Here is a 24,050-nt window from a genome sequence, read left to right on the forward strand (position 1 = left end):
AAAGACATGTTGTTTAAGGGGAGACACTACAGGTGAATAGGGTAAAAAAATTAACTACGGTAATAGATATCACAATGAAACTTCCCCAGTTGATTACTTATATTAAGACAAGACTTTTTTGTATTACAAGTTTTCTGAAATTGTATGTTTAAATATGCAAATGAGGCATGATCTACTTAAATATGCACTAATTTGCATATAATTCCAGGACAGAAATCTGAACATTGGATAAAGCCATTTTCAAAATTATAGTTTCATTTTGTTGACATATTAGAGCCAAAGGTTATTACAGAGGGGATTTTGGATATCTCTTTTTATCACTCCATAAATCAGAAAATACTCCATTCAGTAAATTTTTATGGTAAAATTCCATATTTCGCCATGTTTTTAGGAATAAAATGTGATATAAATCAGGGTATGAATGCGATATCAACAAACCCTTCTGTAAATACCTTCAGAACATAGATATGAATAGAACTGGAAGGTTTGGTGTATGTGAGTGCTACTGAAGTGGAGATTTCTGGCTCAGAGTATGAGGAAAAACTCTTCTCATTTTTGGGAAAACGCCTTCAAAGTTCGGTATTGTAAAATGCCATACTTTTTTTTTTAAACAGATATTTACAAACACAATACCTAATCAAACCATTAGTAATAGACAACCTAAACACATGCCTGATAACTGAATAATAATAATAATGATGTTATTGAACTGAACAGAACTACACACAGGCTACAAACAGTGTAGTACAGTGTAGTACCCCCTAATAGGCAACAAATATTTGAATAGATATCACTATTAAACTTTCCCAGTTTGTTATGTACATATAAACTAAGAAAAAATATATTGCAAGTTTTCTGAAATGTATGTTTATATATGCAAATGAGGCACTTCCCCATTTAATATGTGCACATTTATGGGTGCAATAAGGCAAAATGAAGTAAAATAAACAACTAAATGTGTGTTATTGACGTTTTATTGTCACTAGTTTCATAGAAGACATGTTTAGGAAGCAAAATATAACAATCTCAAAATCAACAAAAAAAAGTATATTTGACTATTCACCTGCAGTGTCTCGCCTTAAATACAGAATGCGTAGGGCACATGCAATAACTCTGTTTATCTCGTAATTGGCAGAGCACATCTAGCTCAAGAATCCACCATTAGGCCTACATTAAAAAGGTCATAATATGCTATGTGCAACAGTGCAAGACTAAATCAATACAATCAATGCTATTACTCTGTTATAATGGGACTATGTCTGAGAGAATTTGGAGCTTGCGGATCTATTGTGTAATGGCTGTGTGACATATTCAAACCATAAAGGCATAACAAGATGGTAAACCTGTCAGTCAGTGTTCTAGTATTTTCTCTACTTTGTTTACGTATATTATAGAAACAGTCACACTTCTTTGTTCTTCTGTTGCTCAGCCGCTACATCGAACAGCTCCCCCTCATGTTCATCTTTGGCATCGCCACGTCTCCCAGCACCATCCAGCACATGCTGCCCCACTCCGTGTCCTCCATGCTCTGCATAGAGCTCTTCCAGTCCCTGTCCTGCACGCAGCACCTGGCCACGGTCATAGACAAGGTAGGTTGCGCTCGTACGTCGAGAGCAAATATCAAGGTCAAAATAAAAAAAATTGTTGACTCATATTCATCTGAGGTTAGGCGTTGACCACATTCGCACGGGAATGGATGAGCAATCCTGTATTCGTTATTACCGGATTGCCTTCACTTGGAAAGGATTCCCAACCTGAGCATGACATACGAGCAAAATGGCCACCGTGTCAGTGCGGTCAATGGGAGATCTGAGTTTTTATGCCTTTTGTCTCTAGTTGATCCTGACGTCACAGTTCCCTTTCAAACCCAGCGGCAAGGTGCTGCAGGTGCTGGTGAGCATCTTCCTCTTCCACGATTTCTCAGTGAGAAACTTCATCAAGGGCCTGCAGGTAGGCGGACCGGCCTTCTCATACGCATCACTCATCTTTTACCATTTTCACACCTGAATACTTTGTATCGTCTCTTATCTGTGTGCCTGTTGTTCAAGTTCAAGTTGTTTTATTTGTCACACATAAGCAGTGGTGACTGGTTATTAGGGGCAGAGCCACACCTAGTGTCACCAAAAAGAACTGCAGACAAATGTTATTAATTCTTAAAGATTTGCCCATTATTTGCTCAAATGTATTATGTATGGATATAGCGTCTTACTAAATTGCATATACATTTTATTAGTATTTTAGTTCATGTCATCTCTCTTCTTTGCTGTTTCAGATTGCGTCATTCTCCAGATCATTAGGTCTAAAATAGCACAAATGGGGCTAGCCTTTCTCAATCAATGCAGGGTGTACTGTATGTGGGAAAATCCAAGTGTGTGCATGCTCAGGGTGTCGCAAATGTTTGAAACCCTGAATTTGGAGTAGAACTTTTAAATCAAACGTCTGGGTCCACACCAAGCCACTGGATATTGTTATAACTCAAAACAGCTTGCAAAGGTAACCGTTAACATCTATCTATGAGAACAACCTAGAAGAGGCTTTTACTGAGACCGTCAGTCTGCTGAAAATCATCATAACAACTCTTATGACGACATCCGAGTCAGAAAGGAACTTTTCCACCTTAAAGAGGATAAAAACATTTACCCGCAATACCATGGAACAGCCGCAACTTAGCGCATTGGCCAGCATCGAAAGCCAGTGCTGCCTTTCTCTTCAAGTGAGCCCACAGCTTTTGTGAGTGATATTTTATCATCCTGATGTTATGGTCCTGGTCCGTGCTTTGGCAATGCTGTAATAACACTCAGTTATAAGACCTTTATAAGGTATTTGTAGATAATTAACTAATCATGAACAAATCATTTATATACATTTTGTAAATTATTATTAAATCATTTATAACTATATTTGTATAACATTTACAAATTAGTTCTACATTATTTATAACTCATTATCAACATTGTTTGTACTTGATTTGTTCATCATTAAATAATGTTGTTTAATGTGTAGTAACACATTTGTAGATGCTTTGAAAAATTTAAATAAACTACTATACTGTACCTCCATTTATTTGTTCATATTCAACAAATGATTTGTTAAGACATTCATAAAACATCTATAAATCATTTGCAGATGCTATTGTGTGCCCTAATCTGAAGTGAAGCCTATTCATCATTAACAAATGTCTAATAGTTAATTATTTGTTTATTTTTTCATCACCTGTTACAAATGTTGTAGACAGCTTTCGGATACACCCTTCTTTGTGACATCAAACAGTGACAGAATTAGGAGGACTATAGATAAATGCAATTTTATTAACATATAAAATACATGTGCATGACATATAGTGTAACGTGGGTGGGCACTAGGACCCAGGAGTACCCTGGCCAGGGTGTAGATGGAAGTCTCACGCGAGTGAGACTTGACTTCATGTTTGTTGCCGTCTGTTTGAATGGAAGCACGATATATTAGCAGAGCCAAGTTATTCGTGCTGCCCCACGCTTTTATTAAGATATGAGCAGGCTAAACACCTTTTTTGTTGGTAAATCTATTCCATCATTTCCGACCTACAACTCTTGTTGTGTAGACGACGTACTTGATGTGGTGGGCGCTGCTAACTTTACATTTGAAAATGTGTTTGTTCCTAATGTGTGTCGTGATGATGACACGACACACAAGGGTAATAATTATTTGTATTTTCAGGCTGTATAGGTGCCTATAGAGCCTGAAAATACAAATAATTATTACCCTTGTGTGTACAAAAAAGGTGTTTAGCCTGCTCATACCTTAATAAAAGCGTGGGGCAGCACGAATAACTTGGCTCTGCTAATATATCATGCTTCCATTCCATTCAAACAGACGGCAACAAACATGAAGTCAAGTCTCACTCGCGTGAGACTTCCGTCTACACTCTGGCCAGGGTACTCCTGGGTCCTAGTGCCCACCCATGTTACACTATATGTCATGCACATGTATTTTATATGTTAATAAAATTGCATTTATCTATAGTCCTCCTAATTCTGTCACTGTTTGATGTCACAAAGAAGGGTGTATCCGTAAGCTGTCGACAATATTTGTAACGGGTGATGAAAAAGTAAACAAATAATTAACTATTAGACATTTGTTAATGATGAATAGGCTTCACTTCAGATTAGGGCACACAATAGCATCTGCAAATGATTTATAGATGTTTTATGAATGTCTTAACAAATCATTTGTTGAACATGAACAAATAAATGGAGGTACAGTATAGTCGTTTTTTCATATCTATTTTTCAAAGCATCTACAAATGTGTAAACATTTTTAAACAACATTTAATGATGAACAAATCAAGTACAAACAATGTTGATAATGAGTTATAAATAATGTAGAACTAATTTGTAAATGTTATACAAATATAATTATAAATGATTTAATAATAATTTACAAATGTATATAAATGATTTGTTCATGATTAGTTCATTATCTACAAATACCTTATAAATGTCTTATAACTGAGTGTTATTATAAAGTGTTACCTAATGTTGTCATAGAATCCCTAAAAAGTTGTCTTATGTGTGCTTTGGTGTGGCGTTGAGCTCTATAATAGCAGTTAATTTAATCCATCACAAAGTGCAAAAGAAATCATCAGAATGCAATAAATAAGGTGTTTTCTTACACTAAAACGTCAGCTTTCACCCCACACCTTTTGCCAGGCCCGAAAAAATCATTGCCCCACCAACATTTTACATATCAAAACGCCACTGCACATAAGGTACATGTACATTACAGTGAAATGCTTGGTTCTGTATGAGCCTCCTGAGATTGTGCTTCATACAGTAAAACAATAAAGACCAAACACTATACAAAACTAAAGTACAAAATGCAAGCAAAATACAAACTATTCGGTAGAGATGTAGTGCAAATCTTTTAATAATAAATAGATTAAATATGGATGTTCATGGATGTTTGTGTGTATCCCGTCGAGGCGTCGACTAGATACATTCGTAAAGTCCTCTTTAACAGTCATAGGGTTGTCTATTAATTGACTCGATCTGCTACACCTGTGAAATAATTGTTCACGTATTATTGACCTTCTGGAGAGGAATGCAATGATGCAGAGGGATGTCTTTACATATAGCGCTTATTGAAGACTACATTTGTCAATCAGAATCTGCTTTATTGTTACTGTGCGTTCAGTAGAAGGCTATCCGGCTGCAAGCTAGCCTAGCTCAGCACAAATGAATGGAAGCAGATATGGACCAGCTAGCCTAGCCGTTGGCCAAAAACACCTACTGGAGTTTTAAGCTAGGATAAGGCTAGTGGTCTGTATTTGCTTCCATTCATTTGTGCTGAGCTTGCAGCCGGACAACCTTGTTAAAATGGTTAACCGTCTGTAGTGTGGTAGTGAAAGGGTTAACAATTTGGTAGTGTGGCAGTGAAAGGGTTAACGAGCACTGTGTGGGTGTAGTGTGTGTGTGCAAATCAGTAACAGACTGCGCTAGAATAGCACTGCATTAGTCCAGTCACGTCAAGTCATGTAAGGGACCAAGAGGGAGCAGCACTAGTAACTAGTCTTATGTCTCCAGCTGGCTCTGCTAGAGCACTTCCACTGCCAGCCCCTGAGTGTCCTGTGCTGCAAGAAGGACGAGGCTCTGGCTCACGCCACACAGCTCAGCCACCGGGAGCTGGAGAGGGTCCGGCAGCTGCCCTCCTTCAGGAGGTAACGCAGGATTTAGTTTCCTCTCACCCGCACAATAGAATAGAAGTACTTTATTGACCCCGGGGGAAATTCAGCACTACAGATCGCTCACATTTAGGTAGTAAAAAATCACAATTAAGAATAAAAATACAGTAGAGGATATACATTCTGAAATATGTATATATACGTTTTAAAATATACAGTAAAACATTTTAAAATGTAGATGTAAAAGGTCCAGGAAGGGCGGCCGGGTGGCGCAGCGGTCTAAGCCTCTGCCCACCACCACAGAGACAGTGGGATCGAATCCAGCTGTGGTGCTTCCGGGTTGGCCGACCGTCCATACTAACACAATTGGCAGTGTTAGAGGGTGGGAAAACCCGGCGAGGGTGGGTCCTGGTCGTTGTAAAACAGCGACTCCTACAGATCTGTCGGGGCGCCTGCACAGCGAGGTCGGATCCTGGGGGAGGTAGTGTCCTCCACACGTTACACTGTGACTCCCCCAGTGAGAGTCCGCGCTGCCAGGTGAAAAGAAGTGGGGATTGGCTACACATGTGTCGGAGGAAGCATGTAATAGTCTCCGCCCTCCCAGACCGACGGTAGGGGGCAGAGCACGCAACGACCAGGTAGGGGATTGGGAATTGGCATAACAACTAACATTGGGATGGGAGAAAAACGGAAAAAGAAAGGGGGGAAAAAGATAGCAGCAGCAATGGAGATAAGATAAGATAATATATTCCTTTATTGATCCCCTTGGGGAAATTCAGGGAGCATGGGGGGGGGGGGGGGTACAGGTATGGGCATGGTAATAGTAATACAAAGACATTGGTCGTCACTGGACAATCCAATATGAGATGGTGTAATGCCACATAGCAGGTAAATGTCTGAAAAGGTTTGCATGACATAAAAAGTAAATGTAGATTCTAAACTTAAAGGAACACGCCAACTTTTATTAGCTTATTTGCCATCTACCCTGGAGTTAGACAAGCGGATACATACCCTTTTCTTCTGTGCATGCATTAGCCTTAGGGAACAGCCGCACCGTTAGCCTAGCTTAGCATCATTCACTGGAAGTAGGTGTGCCAGTGTAGCCTAGTTCCCAACAGTCACGAAATACACTCCAAATAAAACAACAACTTTCCTGTAAACATGTTGTGACCTGTGTATTTACCACGTGGAGAAATAAAATGTTTTATAATAATTAGACATTTTCTTTTTTTTATCCACTTTTTCTCCTATTTTTCAATTTGTCTTCCATCCCAATTTCGTGATTCCAATTCTTCCCTCCCCTGTCTTGAACGATGCTAGACTATGCCTCCCACTGGTCGGCTGTAGTGAGGATGGAAGCCTTGCATCACGTGTCCCTTCCGGTACACGAGGAGGCAGCCTGTCGCATCTTTTCACCAGACAGCTCGAACTCTGTGGCGAGGCTCACGCTGCCCCTGATACTTCCTGTTTCTGCTGTACAGGCGTCACCCAACCGACCTGTAGGAGTCGCTGTCCACAACGTCCAATCCCCACCCACCGGCTTTCCCACCCTCTAACACTGCCAATTGTGTTAGTATGACGGCCGGTCAAGCCGGTAGCAACGCCGAGAGCTGGGCTCGATACCAGCATCTCCTGCGTTTCAGCTGCCCATAATTAGACATTTTCTAAGCAGATATATACTCTGAACAATTTTTGTCGAACCACTGCTACCTGGGCGCAGTGATTTCATCACCTCAAAAGCCCTGTTGCTCTTTGAAAATGGGGCTTTTGAGGTGATGAAATCACTGCGCCCAGGCAGCAGTGGTTTGGCAAAAAAAGAATCCGTTTTATTTTTATTTTTTTTTTATGTGGTAAATACACGGGTCACAACATGTTTACAGGAACGTTTTTGCAGTTGTATTTGGAGTATATTTCGTACACTGGCACACCTACTTCCAATGAATGACGCTAAGCTAGGCTAACGGTGCGGCTGATCCCTAAGCCTAATGCATGCACAAAGAATACAAGGATATGTATCTGCTTGTCTAACTCCAGGGTAGATGGCAAATAAGCTAAGTTCCCAAAAAGTTGGCGTGTTCCTTTAACACTAGACCTTAAAAATCAAGTTATATTGTAACTACAAAATACCTGCTCAAATAATCACATTATGATATTTTGTCCATACCATTGCCAGAGGGATCTTAAATTCATCTCACACTCGTGTTAATTTGCCCGGCTATTATGTAGCTAGTGTAGCGGTACACACACAGCCAGGGACCAGTAGCGCTGTCATCTCCTTCACCTTCCTGGAAATTAGTTGTTTTCCATTCAAGCCAGGTATTTCAGTGCTAGTATCCTCGGCAGTGACTGATCATCAGCGAAACAAGACTTTGTGTCCATTTGTCTCCAGGTATGTAGAGAAGCAGGAGCTTCAGGAGCAGGTGAATCTGCTGACTGACGATGAGCATGTGAAGGTACAATGACTTATCACTATAGGAATAATAAGAACCTCTTATTTGCCAAGTACTTTTACATAGGAATGTATACACTGCATTAACCCATCCCAGCCATTTGGGAGCGGTGGGCAGCCGTAGTCCAGCGTCCGGGGACCAACTCCAGCTCTTATTGCCAGTGCCTTCCTCAATAAACTTGGCTGATAAATATTTTCAGTCATCCCTGTCCAATCAGATCTATCTATGTTGAGTGCACATTCAAGACCGGACTTTAAAGGGTAACTGAGCACATGGTCTTTTTGCTGCCCTAGTGGTTGATATTTTCACCATGCTGCACACTCTGCCCCGCCCCGGTCTGTGATGTCAGAGCAGCTCTTGGAGGTACCATAGAGATGGCGGGTACTATCGATGTCTTGAAACTGACATCACCAATAGGGCGGGGCTGAGTGTGCGGCAGGGTGAACGTGTCGACCACTAGGGCAGCAAAAAGACCATGGGCGGGATCCACAAAGAATGGATTGCACGGTGCTAATTGCACCCTTACTTACAATTAATTATGAATTGAAAATGGGATACCCTGATGTAAACAAGACAAAAGTCTTTCTCTGGTCTGCATCCCCTTAACAATTGTGTGTATTGAGCCGTACTATATTGTACCCATTCTGCAATCTGTAAAATCTTCAATCAATCACCGCGCAGTTAGCACCGTGCAATCAGGCCCGGACTGGCCATCGGGAGCACCGGGAGTTTTCCCGGTGGCCTGGCCTGCACAGATTTAAAAAAAATATATATATATTAAACATTTTTTTTTTTTTTTTGCCAGGCCATTGTTTCTAGTTGTGGCGGCGGCGCGGCGCGATAGTTAGATAACCTAGGTGGGTGGGGGAACAACCAGGATTTCACTGTCTGCGACAGAGTTGGAGAACTATCTGACTCTCTCCCTCACGCGGACACACACACACAATGGACCCGTGCTGCCACTTGTGATTGGTGGAGGCGGGACCAGGCGATACAACTGATTGACAGCGGAGGCGGCGAATGGAATGGCAGACGGCACTCAGATGCAGAATAACAGCCAGGCAGTGAGCCAGGTAATGAGGGACTCGGGAGAGATCAGAGAGCGAAAGTAAATTAACGTTGATGTCAAGATGGACAGTGGAAGAAAGAGAAAGGGTGGAGGAGAGAGGTATAAAACAAAGAAAAAAGGCCCTTACAGGAGAGAGTGGTTAACTGTATTATAATAGTAAATAGAAATATATGTTGTGCTCTTGCTTTTTTCTTTTTGAAGGTGGAGAGAGTAGCATTGCTAGTGCCACAACAGTTTTATTTGAGGTCCATAACAGTACATTGTACTAAGCAATTGTTGGCTCATTAGTTTGTGATTCACATGCACTAAAATTCACCAGAATGCAGGAAATTAAGTCTTTGTAACAAAAAAATTCCTGGTGGGGGACCCCCAGACCCCCCGCTTAAAACGTGGCCTGATTGGGGCTATATTTCGCGCTATATCTCCCGGTATGAATTATTTCCCCAGTCCGGCCCTGCGTGCAATCCATTATTTGTGGATCCCGCCCCATGTGTTTAGTTCTTCTTTTATACATTGAGGCTTGATTCGTTATATTGACAAGGCTAGTCTCTTGTCTGTGCTTTTGTCCTTTTTTAGGATGTGTGTCAGAGGTTGGTGAAGGACCTTCGCAAGTACCACAAGAACTTCTACCCCATCCTCCGATGTCTCCACATCCTGACCTCCTCTCTGCCCAAGTACCCTCTCGGGAAACAGGCAAGGACCTACTGTAGACTATCTAGCGGGGGGGGGGGGGGGGGTTATGAATGAACTAACGTTACACCACGTACACCATCATTGTCATTAGATTACCTCCACACAACAGTTATGTGTAAATAGTTTGAGCCTGCCTCTGACAAGCCATAGTTACTATGGTAATAATAACTTATCTGGGTCTTGTTCTCTGTGGACAGGTCAGGGAGCTCCATGTTCTGTGCCTGGAGAAGAACGTGTGGGAGAGTGAGGAGTACCTGTCGGCCCAGCAGCTACTCAGGTACGACTGGACAAATAACCGGCACAGCAGTTTCTCTGCCTACAATTCACAATATTGTAATATTGCGATATATTCTGATTTATTATCTTTTCTTTTCAACTGCAATCTATTTAAATAAGGACATGTTTTCAGTCTGTTCACCTCCACTGCGATTTCTATTGCAGCAATATGGGATGGTTGAGCAAAATAGAATGTTGATACTTGGCATCAATATAATGTCGGCATGAAAAATATATTGCATGTGGTTAAGTTGATTGCAAGCGTGTGATAGCTGAAGTAAAAATTCTTGTTGACAACCGAATAAGAGACAGACTAGTAGAGAGCCCACATGAAAAGGAGGTGCGTAATGGACACGTATGCACCATGCCTTGCCATGGAGAGCATGGAATGCTTGAATCTGCAACTGTGTTGTAAACGTATATTATTGTTTATGCTCCATGAAGCATTGTTGGTACATTACCTTTTTTCCTAAAATACACCAGGTTATATTCTACTTTTCGATTTGACGCTGACATTTATTTGAAAAGGGTTCAAAATTGAAATGCCAAGCCCAGTTATTCAATAATGTTCCAAGCTTACTATCTGGTAAATTAGCAAACAGGCTCATTATTATAGTTCAGTGAGCTAGCGAGACAACCGGGCTAATGCACACGTCACTGAGATGGATGAGAGCTTTTTAGCTAATGTTAGCTCATATATTTGAGTAGCCCACCTACTTGAAGCTGGAGTGGTCCCTTGATTCTCTATGATGTGGCCAAGGAATCACATAATTTCCTAGAATCTATATTCAGCTTCATCAGAGTTCATGAGAACTCTATAGGATTTAGCTCTGCTGTGTTGCTCTCTGGCTTGTCCATCTCCACCTCTTTACACTGATTTAGCACCACATTGTTCCTCATTGCTAATTGACTGCTTTGACTCGCTGCAATTTACAGACTGGCACAAAGCTTATGGAAAGCCAATTACATTTTAATGCTATTTTAAGATGTAACTAATTACAATACTAGATACTATGAAAGATATATACTTTAAGTAAAATTAATTATTTAAAAAAACTCAACAATAGGGAGGTGTAGTCTACCGTCACTTTAGTTTCCCGCACGGGGAATTTAGGGATTTATCATTGGGAAAATGTATTATCGGCTATTGAGCTATAGATTGTGGATGAATACACACAGAAAGGTACCCCATGCCAATGTTCATGCTTTATTTGTTTTAAACTAGACGATTTTAGAAATGTGTCCATTGGAAATACATTGCAATTCCAAGCTAGGTGGACCGGCCGGAAACAACAATGACGTAACCACTACACCTCCCTATTACGCAAACAAAACTACTCCATTAATGTAACAGTAAATGCAATTAGTTACTTTCCACCCTTGCATGTAAACTACATCTCAAACAGGTGTGTCAAGTAATTAACAAGAGTGCACAATCAGTAATAAATCCAAATGACTCGAAATGGTTACTTGATCTCATAAGGAACTACATTGTAGTTGTTCTGTACGTTTAGCATAGGTAGGTAGATGCTATACTATCTTTTGATCTCTTATGTGACAACATTGTGTGGTTTCCCACCAGGCTGCTGGCTAGAGATGAGCTGATCGCAACGCTGCAGAGCTGTGCCGACATCCTGAAGTGTGGTAAGACGAAGAAGATGAGTGCCGCACACGGTCAAATGGAGGAGCTCCTGGCTAAATTCAAACAGCTGGACAGTAAGTAGTAAGCCTAATATCTCCCTTGGCCAGGGAAGGATTCCCATTGGGAATGGCTGATGGTAGATGTTCGGTTTCGGTTGAAGCTCTAATGATGAAGACGATTTACGCAGAAAATGAACGGCAGTCTACAAAGCCACATTGGCCATTTCAACTTCTAGTGCTCTACGCTCTTGGCGCTGATGGGAACGCAGAATAGTGCAGCTTTTCTGCTGAAATGTGCTGAAATGACATGACCAGTTATCAGTGGACACATCGCCTGAAGGATTTCTCCCTGTTCCTCCTAGATGTTGACCCAGTGGGACACATTCACTATCTTGAAACATGCTCTTCACCCGTTCACTTTCTAACTAACCTTGAGCGAAAGGAGTTTACAATATAATATATATATTCTTAACCTCATGCTCCTGTCTCTTGCCTCCAGCTGCTTCTAGTGACAGCGCTGTCAACAAGGAAGACCTCACTTCTCCGGGGAAAGATCTCCACAAGAAAACTGATCTGTTCCAACTACAGAAGGTATCTTCACGTAAATCATGGCAATAATGGAGTGTGTCGTCTGAGCAGTGAGGCTCTTGGTCTCACTGATATGATATATAACATATATTGACTGAATTGTTGTGTGTGCGTGTATATAGACACTTCTGGAGATGAAGGAGTCTCGGAGATCGAAGAAAATGAGCCTGTTTGAGATTCTACGGAATGAAGCCCTAGAGTTTATTGACGGTCTAGTAAGGTGAGGCCACCCTCTGTTATGCTCCCTGGTCGTAATGAGGCTAACCTAGCCCGACACGCCAGACCCCTGGAACATACGCAACAAGCTAGCTCTCCATTGAGTCTGAAAGTGGCACCTTGAGAAATAAAACAAATGGCTTGCCGACAAATGGTCATGAATTTGATTTGTCATGATGTGTTGGTGTCTTGTCTCATGCTGCAATGAATCCCTGACACTGATAACAAAAAAAGTACTATTTATGTGCCCCCCTCTGTGGCCCCCTCTACTGCATGTAGGCTATTCTAAACCTTAATATAAACGCTGCTGTATTGAGTGCACACTGACAGACTGTCGCCTTGTTAACACACAGATGAATGGAGAAACCTTTCTTTTTTTTGTACTTAAATGTTATCACAGCGCCAGGAATTCATTGTGGCCTGAGAGACGAGACACAAATTGACTTTATTGACGACCATTTTTGCAAGTTATTCGTTTATTTCTCAGTGTGCCGCGTTCAGACCCAATGGGGAGCTAGCTTGTGTCCGTTCCAGGGGTCTGGCATGTCAGGCAAGGGCTAACCACATGATAACACGCTAAACAAGATTTTGTCTAAATAGTTGAAGCAATGAAGCTGACAAATGTGTCCGTCCTTCCCAGGAGTCACCTGTCTCCTCCAGAGTCTCAGCCGCTGAACGAGGCGTTATACTACAGCTCCTCCTCCGTCCTGAGACGCCACCTCAACGCCACGCCACGCACCTCCATCCAGACCGCGCTCAGCAGCCCACACCACTACCTCCAGGTAACTCGGAGCTGCTAGTCGCTTAAAGGTGCCCCTGTTGGCAACAGGGAGGGAAGACATATGGAAATATGTACACTGTACCATGTCTGCTTTACTGGTGTTTATGCTTGCCATGGAGGAGCAACAGGAAAGCATGGTTTGCTGCCTCTGAACTGTTTGTTTTTTTGTATTTTGCTTTAGTATCCACCGGTCAGTTTAAATATATAATAGCCAACCATTTCTCCTCGGTCTGTAGTTGTTTTAATTGATGTTATCAATACTTTAGTATCCACTGGTCAGTTTAAATATTGTGACAAGCCTGGTGGGAACCAGACTCGCCACGGTTCAAATGCAAACAAATTCAAAGGTCCACACAAGAGCAATATCAATCGATAAGAATATTTATTGAATTAAGGCAAAAATCCAGTTTGCTAGGCAAGAGAATGGTCATAGACAGTCCGATGGTCAAAAATACAAAACAGGCTCGCCGACAGAAAAAGGGACTGTTCAATACTCAGGGTAGTCGTCCGGTCCAGGGTCCGTACACAAGGGGGTTTCTCAGCCAGTCCAGGGTCCAGTATACAAATAACACCTACCGGTACTCGCCTTTACCTCTCCTATTACTACCTCTCACCTTCACAACTCCGAATACACAATCTCTCTCTCTCTCTCAATACCACAACTCCAACTCCGTTCAACTCATTCCTCTCTAACCTAGTGGTTATGTAGTGTGTGGGAATGGGTGTATGCATGTGAGATGTGGGTGGACTAATGATGCGCAGGTGGGTTCTATCAGTACTAATCGGCTACCTAATTGACTACTCCTTCCGTGGCAGAAGTATCTCCCATCCTTCACATATCCATGGGAGCGGGGAGGAGATCTGTCACAATATATAATAGCCAACCATTTATCCTCAGTCTAGTTGTTTTAATTGATGTTGTCAATACTTTAGTATCCACCGGTCAGTTTAAATATATAATAGCCAACCATTTCACCTCAGTCTGTAGTTGTTTTACTTCATTTAAATTGTTTAATTGATTGACCTTTCTGTTTCTATATTGTTATGTGCTATTCTCGGTCATCGCAAATGAGAGCTTGCTCTCAACAATCTTTTGAGATTAAATAAAGATTGAATGAATGACTGCTGTAGGGATGCATTTAGAATGTTATTACTTTTTTTTTAAAGACTATGGGCTCTATTCTTTCCACCTGTGCCTGTTTGGTAATGTCGTGTTCAGACAACGTTGAAGCGTAGCCGTTGGTGCTCTGTGCTATTTTCATGATTGTTGCCTAGGTGAGGGCGCACAGGAACATCACTTTATCTATTTATTACAAAAATATTTGCACTACATCCATTTTTGCATTTTAAAAAACAAGTTTGCATTTTTGTACCTGATTGTTTTTTTATTTGTACTTTAGGTTGTACTTTAGTTTGTATATTTGTATAGTGTTGGGACTTTATTATTCTTTTTACTTTTTTACTGCACATTCTCAGGGGCTCATACAGAACCAAGGATTTTACTGTACATGTACTTTATATGTGACAAATAAAACAACTTGAAACTTGAAGTCCTTCTTGTTTTTGTTTTAAAGAATGATAACCTGAGGACTGAGGACGGGACGGTCTCCAACGCTGCGCCGGACATCTGCATCGTCTACAAGCTCCATCTTGAGTGTGGCAGGCTCATCAACCTCTACGACTGGCTAGAGGTGAGTTTCTATTTACTTGTTTAGAGTTATTATTATACATAATGATAATAATAATAATAATAATAATAATAATAATAATAATAATAATAATAATAATAATAATAATACATTTAATTTGTAACGCACCCTACATTCCTGAGAATCTCAGTGCTACAGAATTAAAAGAATAGAAATAGATATATATAAAAAAAGAAGAACACATAGCAGAACAACATATGATAAGACATAAAAACGTTCTAAAAAGGTAGGTCTTGAGTCCACGTTTAACACAATGTCTGCCACACAGTTTGACCATCTTATACCTCTCATTGCCAGCACTGTAAGCCTATGGAGTCGCTCACCTTCTTTGCAGGGCTATAACTTTTTAAATATTATAGCTATATCGACATTACTATGGCCCGTTCAACATCGGGTATCTATCGTTCCCGATGTGGGAACGTTATATTTTTCCATTCATACATTGCCGTGTTAATACCGTCGTGAATATAAGTACCGGTATGTTTTTAGAGTGGTCTGCAGTAATTCCTAGAACCCGAGTTATAGGCCCCGATGCATATTATACATAATCGATTGGTGTTTCGTTCATATACACGCTATATTAAATGCATATGATCGGTATACATTATGCTCCATCATGCGTGAAGGAAAGGGGGGGGGGGGGTCATTTATGATTCCTTGATTGTCAGTAACGGCTTTCTTTAGTACGACATCATACGTTGATCAGATGGATTGCAATGAAATAAATGGACAATCGAGCTGGAATTAATGTTAGATTCCTCTTACCTGTGGCCGATGAGTCTGGAGAAAAAATATTCCAATTATTTGATTTCTATCGGCAGCGCCAACTTAAGATGGTCCACAGGATCATAAATGGTGGAGCCCCTTACCTTGACAATTACTTTAAGAAGGTAGAAGACGTTCATAATCACAACACCGCAGCTGCGGTGGAAAACCTGTGCAGTTCAAAACTATGATGGGGACGGTTTCTTTTATCTATGCTGGTGCTACAGAATGGAATTCAGATTACTTTATTCACCAAATGGAACGTGATTCGACATTTACAGTGCATGCTTTTATCACAATTAAGAACAACACAACAGTAAATAAATAATTATAAAGTGCAAAACAGGACAGAACAGTGAGACAACAATAAGACTGTAAAGTGCAGTGGTTGGGGAGATGGATACAGTGCAGCACAAAGTTCAAGTCCAGGGCCCTCATGCATCAACGTGTTCTACGCACAGATCTGTGCGTAACCCGTGCGTACGATCATTTCTAAGCAAAGAGTGGGATTCATCAATTTCGATTTGAACTTGACTTCGTGCGTACATCTACGCACATTTCAGACCTGGCGTACCTAGCTCCCAGTGGTAGAATATATTATTACAACAAGGAAATGAGCTTCTGTGCATAATAACACTGGATGTTCTGTATGAACCGTAGTTCATTATAGTTCATTGTAAGATAGCAACAGTAGTGTAATTATGGTCAAAACCCTATAAATAGCATTTGGAATAATAGATCTTTCTCTCAGAATGAATGCAGCATGTCATATATGTTACGATTAATTGAAAATGGGGGACCCTGATGTAAACAAGACGAAAGTCTTTCTCTGGTCTGCATCCCCTTAACAATTGTATGTATTGAGCTGTACTGTACTGTACCCATTCTGCAATCTGTTAATAAAGTTTTCATTCATTCATTCATTCATGGTTTATATAGCGTTATCGGAATATACGGGGTGTAGGCTACTGACTGACTGCGCTCCGCGTAGCTTGATTGATTGATTGATTGAAAAGTTTATTAACAGATTGCAGAATGGGTACAGTACAGTACAGCTCAGTACATACAATAGTTAATTGGGGATGCAGACCAACTTTCGTCCTGTTTACATCAGGGTCCCCCATTTTCAATTCATCATAAATCATAAAGCTCAACTCGTTATTATTTTGCGCACAGACCGCCGAAACACGGGAACGTTTTGATTATATTTAAAAGGCTTTACGTTAAACGAAACAAGTGGAATTTCGAAGCTGTAAGCAGAATAAGTCATATGAATATAGTGTTCTTCCCCCTTTTTACTGTACAAGAAAGAATAGAAAACGCATTGCAATGACACCATGCAGATAGTGGACAGACTATATGATGGGATTCAAGTTCATGTATTGAAAGGCAGGATACATCATACATGCAGTGAGATTCATTGTTCTATGCTCTCGTATTATATTGTTTATATAGGCTACCCAATACTGACATCAAAATAGATTGTAGTATGCCTCTAGAAATCATATGCAGCAGGTAGAAAATTGACGGGAGATCCATCGCGATTTGGAATAAAATTGAGGAGAACTTTAATCCGTGGGTATTAATCAAACAACACGGGAAAAGGCAGTCATATTCCAGCGCGGTCTTTATTAGCCAAATAGATGCCTCTAAAAATCATATAGCCAATCGAACACAACTAATAAAGGCATTCATACAGCACGGTTATAATGACACACAACCAGCGCCAAACAGTGGTCAACGAACGGTCTTTATTAGTATTTTGAGCTGTCCAGGCAGAATTGCAGCAATGGTTTTAGGGAGCCGTTGATATCTGACATCACCGTTTACAAGTCCGCCTTTTATTTATCCCATAAATCATAATACGCGATAGTGTCTTCTTGGTTCGACAGCAGTGAATTCTCCGTGGAGTTTCTCGGAGTCCCGCTCGGGTCGGTCCATTATTTCACATCCCATGGGGGGTGTTTCCTCATTTTCATGACCATATATGGATAATCATGCACGAGCATTGACGGTAGAACAAAGTGGTATTCATCAACACGGAGGACCATAGAGCCTGCGTACGCACGTGTGATGAATGCCGACTTCCCTGTGCGTACGCTAGTTCTACATTCCGTGCTTACGTGTGGAAGTAGGTCAAGTTCAAAGTCCACGTTGATGCATGAGGGCCCAGAAGTCCAGCCCTAGCAGCTCACCATGGGGGGGGGGGGGGGACACCTGACTCGTTTACCCCAGGCGAGCTGCTGAGGGGAAGAAACTCAGTCTATGGTGGAATAAACTGCCTCTTGCCATTAAGGAGGTGCAGAACCTCTTTCTTTTTTTTTTGATCAAATTTTTTTATTTTTAATTACATGAAACAGGACAACACAATAACCACAGTAACAAAAAACATAACTTCACAGGAGAATAACAAACAATAATAATACAGAATAATAAATTATAAAGACAAAAAGAAAAAGAAACAGCGTCCAACCTATCAAATATAGATGGCTACTTCAATAACAAAAAGGGTCTTCAAAACATGGCAACCTTTCCCCACCTTTACAAAGTGGAGTGACTTAAAAGATTGTTTATGAGAGTGTTGCCGCAGATTTACTGTAGATAGCCTAGGTCCCTTACACATGTTCAAGACTGCCAAACTCGCAGAAGGTAAAGTGAAAGAAGAAAGAAATTTTTCCTCCAAGTTGGTTGACAGGTCAATCAGTCTGCCAATATTAGTCCCTTGGGGAGATGGCATGTGAATTGACATATAGCGCAGAATAGCTAAATACCAACCCCCCCTAAAATCCCCCCAGTCAAAGTTAAGAAGGACAAGACAAAAACCAAGACAGACAAGACATTTCCTCCTCCCCCTCCCCAGAGACCGCCGGACCCCCCCGATCAAGCGCCCCAACCCCGCTCAGCCGCACACTGCGGTCTTTACCTTCTCAGCTGCTGCGAACCACAGGTCAATTCCAGGCTGCCCTACCCCGATCACCCGGGCCGTGGATATCTCAAGATAAATCACATCCAATAGAGTTAGGGACCAGTTAATCATTGTAAGCTTCTCAGGCTCCTTCCATCTCATTGCTATTAGCTTCTTCGCTGCTGTGACGCCCGCTAGGACAACCCTTTTCAGTTGTACGGACGTGGGTAGTGTCGTTATATCGTTCAGGAGTAGCGTAACAGCTGTGAATGGGATAGTTAAGCCACACAGATCTGAAAGTTTGTCCGTTATTGACCTCCAGAAGCGGGCCACTGGTGGGCAATCCCAATACATATGCATATAAGTGCCAGTGGCCTTTTGAGAGCACAAAGTGCACCGAGAGTCGGTTATCAGTCCCATAGCATATAGCTTCCTAGGTGTAAGATAGGTCCTATGAATATAATTAAAATTAATTTGCTGGTGATTGGGGTTGCGGGAAGATAATGCCACATTTGCCCAAACATCATCCCAGTCAAACTCGGGGTCCAACTCCGGGATATCCACACGCCAGATTGTATCCAATGATACATTTTTATACGTGGATTGAATTAAGAGCGTATAAAAGTCGGAGACAAACCCTCTGGATGTCGTCCTGTCCACTATGAGCCTGAGGAAGGGGTGTGGTTGCAAGGCCTGAGCCCACGGTACGCCATGCGCCCTCAGTGCTGACCTTAGTTGAAGGTAAAGAAAGAAGGACTCGCCGGGAAGATCATAAAATTCTCTTAAGTCCTGAAACGCACGGAGGCCGTTCTTATCATAAATATCCTCCAGAGTATGCACTCCCCTCCTTTGCCATTGAGGAATATTAACCGGCTTGTGTCCAACAAGTAATTGCTGGTTATTAAAAATTGGAGAGTCCAGGTGCCATGGGCATTTAACCCCACACGACCTCTGTACATTACGCCACGTTTGGATCACGTGAGTTATGATCGGTCCATACCTCAGCCGGCATTTCGAAATAGAGACAGTGGAGTACACTACATCCTGCAATCTTAGCGGAGACACCGCCGCCGCTTCTAAGGAGCGCCACGATACAGCCTCTACAGGGTCTAGCCAGCACATCAGAGGTCTCAGTGAAAAGGACCAGAAATAAAGCTTAAAATCAGGGATTGCGAGGCCCCCATCTTGTTTTCTACGTTGAGTAGTAGCCCTTTTGATTCTCGGGCGTTTGTTATTCCAGATAAACTTAGACACCATCGATTGTACCTTGCGCCAGTGGTCTATTGGAGGGGGCAGGGGGAGCATTGAGCTAATAAAATGTATCCTAGGCAGGATGTTCATTTTGAGGAACAGGCATGGAGGAGGTGTCTGTATGTACATCCATCAAGACACCAAATTTATTAACCGTACAGACCTAGATCATGAGGCTATTGAAACTGTTTTTGTAGAAATTCTATTTGAAAGGGCTAAATCTGTTCTAGTCGGCACAATTTACAGACCGCCAGACCAAAATGGCTTTTATGACGTGTTGGATGAGTGCTTAGCTGGAGTTGAGGATACAGAAATGATTCTTATTGGGGATTGGAACACGGATATGCAACAAAAAGATGCACCCGTCTTCAAATCCTACAATAGGTTTTGTGATCTGCACGGCCTCAGCCAACTAATCACACAACCCACACGTGTGTGTGAGTCAACTCAGACTACCATTGACCTCATCCTGACCTCTGACAAGTCCAAGATCGCCAATAAAGGGGTTATAGCATGCGGGTTAAGTGATCATTATATGATATTCTGTACCCGCAAAAAGCTAAAACAAAAGGCTGGCTGTCACAAAACAGTCACATCTAGAGACCTAAAAACCTACTCTAGCGAGGCCTTTAACCTTGAACTGGAGGGTCTGGACTGGTCAGATGAGCTCAATGGTACACTGGTTGAAGAAACATGGCTTGGCTTCAAAACCAAATTTTCAACGATACTAAACAACATGGCCCCCCTAAGAACCACCAGGGTAAAAAATCGCGCTGAGCCGTGGATGCACGCTGAAATACTGACCGCTATGAAAACCAGAGACAAAAAATGCTCTGAGTTTCGTAAAAGTCAGTCAAAGCTTAACATAAGCACGAGCAGTGAACTCCAAGCCCACGTGACTGAACTCAAACTGCAAAGAAACAGACTAAGAAATGATGTAAACTCCATGATCAAAACAGCAAAGAAAAAATTCATCAATGACAAAACCGAGGAAAACAAAAACAAACCGCGTGAACTTTGGAAATTACTCAATAACCAACTAGGCTGCAGTAAAAAACTTAAAACCAGATTCTCAAACATAAACATAAAGACGGACAACACGCTCATCACAGAAAAGCTGGATGTAGCCAATTACTTAAATAGTTTCTTCACAAACATAGCCACAACACTGGTAAACAAACTACCCTCCCACTCAGGGCATTATGGGGTAGAACACATAGTAGCTTACTACAAAAACCTAGGGGTCCACAAAGACGACTTCAAACTGGAAATGGTAACAACAGATGAGGTACTCAAAAAACTGAGCGCCCTCCAACCTAACAAGGCCACTGGCCATGACAACATCCCCTCCAAATTCCTCAGAGACTCAGCAGCCGCCATCACCCCAGTCATCACACACATAATAAACCTCTCTATAAAACAGGGACACGTCCCCAAGGACTTCAAAATTGCGAGAGTGACCCCTCTGCACAAAAAAGGCAGTAAATTAGACCCAGGCAACTACCGCCCTGTTTCTATCCTTACCTCCATCTCGAAAGTCATGGAAAAAATTGTATACGAACAGGTCGAAAAATACCTTGCGGAAAAAAATCTAATCTACGAATTCCAATCTGGCTTCAGAACATCCCACTCCACTGACACATGCCTTCTCTATTTAAACGACCACATCAAACAAGAGGTGGACGCGGGCAAATACTGCGGCATGGTCATGCTGGACCTACAAAAGGCCTTCGACACTGTCAATCACACCATTCTGATTGACAAGCTAAAAGCAATTGGTTTTGATAGTCTATCAGTGAGCTGGATGCAATCCTACCTGGAGGGGAGAGAGCAGATGGTGGAGGTAAACGGTACCCTACCCCCCCCCCTCACAGTAAACTGTGGTGTTCCACAAGGAAGCATACTAGGTCCGCTACTGTTCCTAATTTATGCAAATGACATGTCGTCAGCTTGTGACTGCAACTTGTTCCTGTTTGCGGACGACTCAGCCCTGCTGGTCTCTGACAAGAACAAATTACAGGTTGAAAAAACCCTCAGCTCAGAACTAAGCAAAATCTGCATATGGCTCGCTGATAACAAACTATCATTACACATGGGCAAAACAGAGTCCATTCTCTTCGGTTCAAATAACAAACTCAGCAAGACCGACGGCTTCTCAGTTACAGTGGGTGACAATATTGTCACAAGGAAAGAAGATATTACCTACCTGGGTTCCATCCTAGAGGCAAATCTTTCCTGTGACAAAATGGCATCCAATGTAATAAAAAAAGTCAACCAACGAACTCGTTTCTTGTACCGGATCTCCTCACTGGTAAACAAGAATACCCTGAAGACTCTAGCAGGAGCACTCATTCAAGGGTACTACGACTATGCTTGCACCTCATGGTACCAAAGCACCTCAAAGGCGCTAAAAACAAAATTACAAACATCTCAAAACAAACTGGTCAGACTACTGCTTGACCTTACTCCTAGAACCCACCTCACCCCTGCCCACTTTGACAACCTAGGATGGCTTAGAGTAGACGACAGAGTACAGCAACTTGCAATGGGCCTGGTCTACAAGATACACTACACGACCAAGGTACCCATGTACATGACTAAATACTTCCCAAAGGTCAGTGAATACCACGATCACAACACCAGAGGGAGCTCCACAAATCATGTTAAACCCAGATTCGGCTCAAACAAGGGACTAAACACGTTTCGCAATTATGCCACATCAATGTGGAACGCCCTACCCAAAGCTGTAAAGGAATGTGAATCACTACCCACTTTCAAAAACACTCTCAAAAAACACCTAAGGGAGACTGCAACTAGAAACTGGCCCCTGTAAATGTCCGAACACAACCCCCGCCAATGTACAGTAAATTACCAAGTATGGTCTTGTCAATAATCCAATGTACAGTGTTGTTTGTACAGTTGTACAGTGTCCCCCACCCACCCCTCCTACCCACCCCCCCCCCCACCCACCCAACCACCTCCAATGTACAGTCCAATGTACAGTCCCATAATCCAATGTACAGTGTTGTTTGTACAGTTATACAGTGTCCCCCACCCACCCCTCCTACCCAACCCCCCCCCCCCCCCCACTCCTACCCAACACCCCCCCCCCCCCCCCACTCCTACCCCCCCCCCCCCCCCAACCACCTCCAATGTACAGTCCCACCTACCCAATCCAATGTACAGTTTCTACGCCTAATGTATATACTCTTTTCTTTCTGGACTCTTTTTGTATCACAAATACAGTACTGTAATTGCAAATCTGGTATGTCATAAATGTATAGATGTAGCAGTACTGTCTATCTGTATGTCATGTATGTCATATATGTTACGATGAAATGGAAATGGGGGACCCTGGTGGAAACAAGACGAAAGTCTTTCTCTGGTCTGCATCCCCTTAACAATTGTATGTATTGAGCTGTACTGCACTGTACCCATTCTGCAATCTGTTAATAAAGTTTTCATTCATTCATTCATTCATTCATAAGGAGTTAGGAAGGGACGACCACCTGTCTAGATCCTGGTGTATTTTATCATAAGTACCCGTGAAGTTGTACTTAGTAGTTTGGTTCAGCGTGGGGAATATCTCTATGCCCAAGTATTTAAAATGTTCTACTATGGGGATATCAGCTGGTAGTCATACCGCCATGGCCAGTTCATTAAGAGGTAGGCAGGCTGATTTGTTCCAGTTAATCTTAAAGCCTGACAATTTACCAAAGTCGTCGATTATCCTCAATAATTTTGTGGCCGACCGGGAGGGGTCGTCCATGAAAATCAGCAGGTCATCCGCATAGAGAGCAATTTTGTGTGGAGTATTATTGACCATTATGGGGACGATGTCCTCCGATTGCCTAATAAATTGGGCCAAAGGTTCGAGGGAAAGTGTGAACAGTCCCGGGCTCAGAGGACAACCCTGTCTAGAAGATCTGGAGACTGGAAAGAGTGTGGAACAGTTTTTGCCTGTCAGTATCATCGCAGACGGCGAGGCATACAGGACTTTAATCATATGAATAAAACTCTTCCCAAGACCCATGACCTCAAGTACCT

The 24,050-nt window shown here is 42.0% G+C and overlaps 1 protein-coding gene across 1 annotated transcript in view; it reads left to right on the plus strand.

Annotated features, from left to right (window-relative positions):
- The window catches only part of orc3 (origin recognition complex, subunit 3), a 63,004-nt gene that overhangs the window by 18,281 nt on the left and 20,673 nt on the right, over positions 1 to 24,050 (plus strand). The window contains exons 8-18 of the mRNA XM_084309628.1: positions 1,430 to 1,589; positions 1,837 to 1,950; positions 5,562 to 5,695; positions 8,049 to 8,112; positions 9,755 to 9,871; positions 10,069 to 10,148; positions 11,730 to 11,863; positions 12,288 to 12,379; positions 12,499 to 12,596; positions 13,233 to 13,374; positions 14,948 to 15,064. Of these exons, the coding sequence (XP_084165754.1) occupies positions 1,430 to 1,589; positions 1,837 to 1,950; positions 5,562 to 5,695; positions 8,049 to 8,112; positions 9,755 to 9,871; positions 10,069 to 10,148; positions 11,730 to 11,863; positions 12,288 to 12,379; positions 12,499 to 12,596; positions 13,233 to 13,374; positions 14,948 to 15,064 (1,252 nt within the window). The remainder of the gene's footprint in view (positions 1 to 1,429; positions 1,590 to 1,836; positions 1,951 to 5,561; positions 5,696 to 8,048; positions 8,113 to 9,754; positions 9,872 to 10,068; positions 10,149 to 11,729; positions 11,864 to 12,287; positions 12,380 to 12,498; positions 12,597 to 13,232; positions 13,375 to 14,947; positions 15,065 to 24,050) is intronic.

The sequence above is a fragment of the Notolepis coatsorum genome (assembly GCF_963971535.1).
Source record: "Notolepis coatsorum genome assembly, chromosome: 3".
NCBI classification, from domain to species: Eukaryota; Metazoa; Chordata; class Actinopteri; order Aulopiformes; family Paralepididae; genus Notolepis; species Notolepis coatsorum.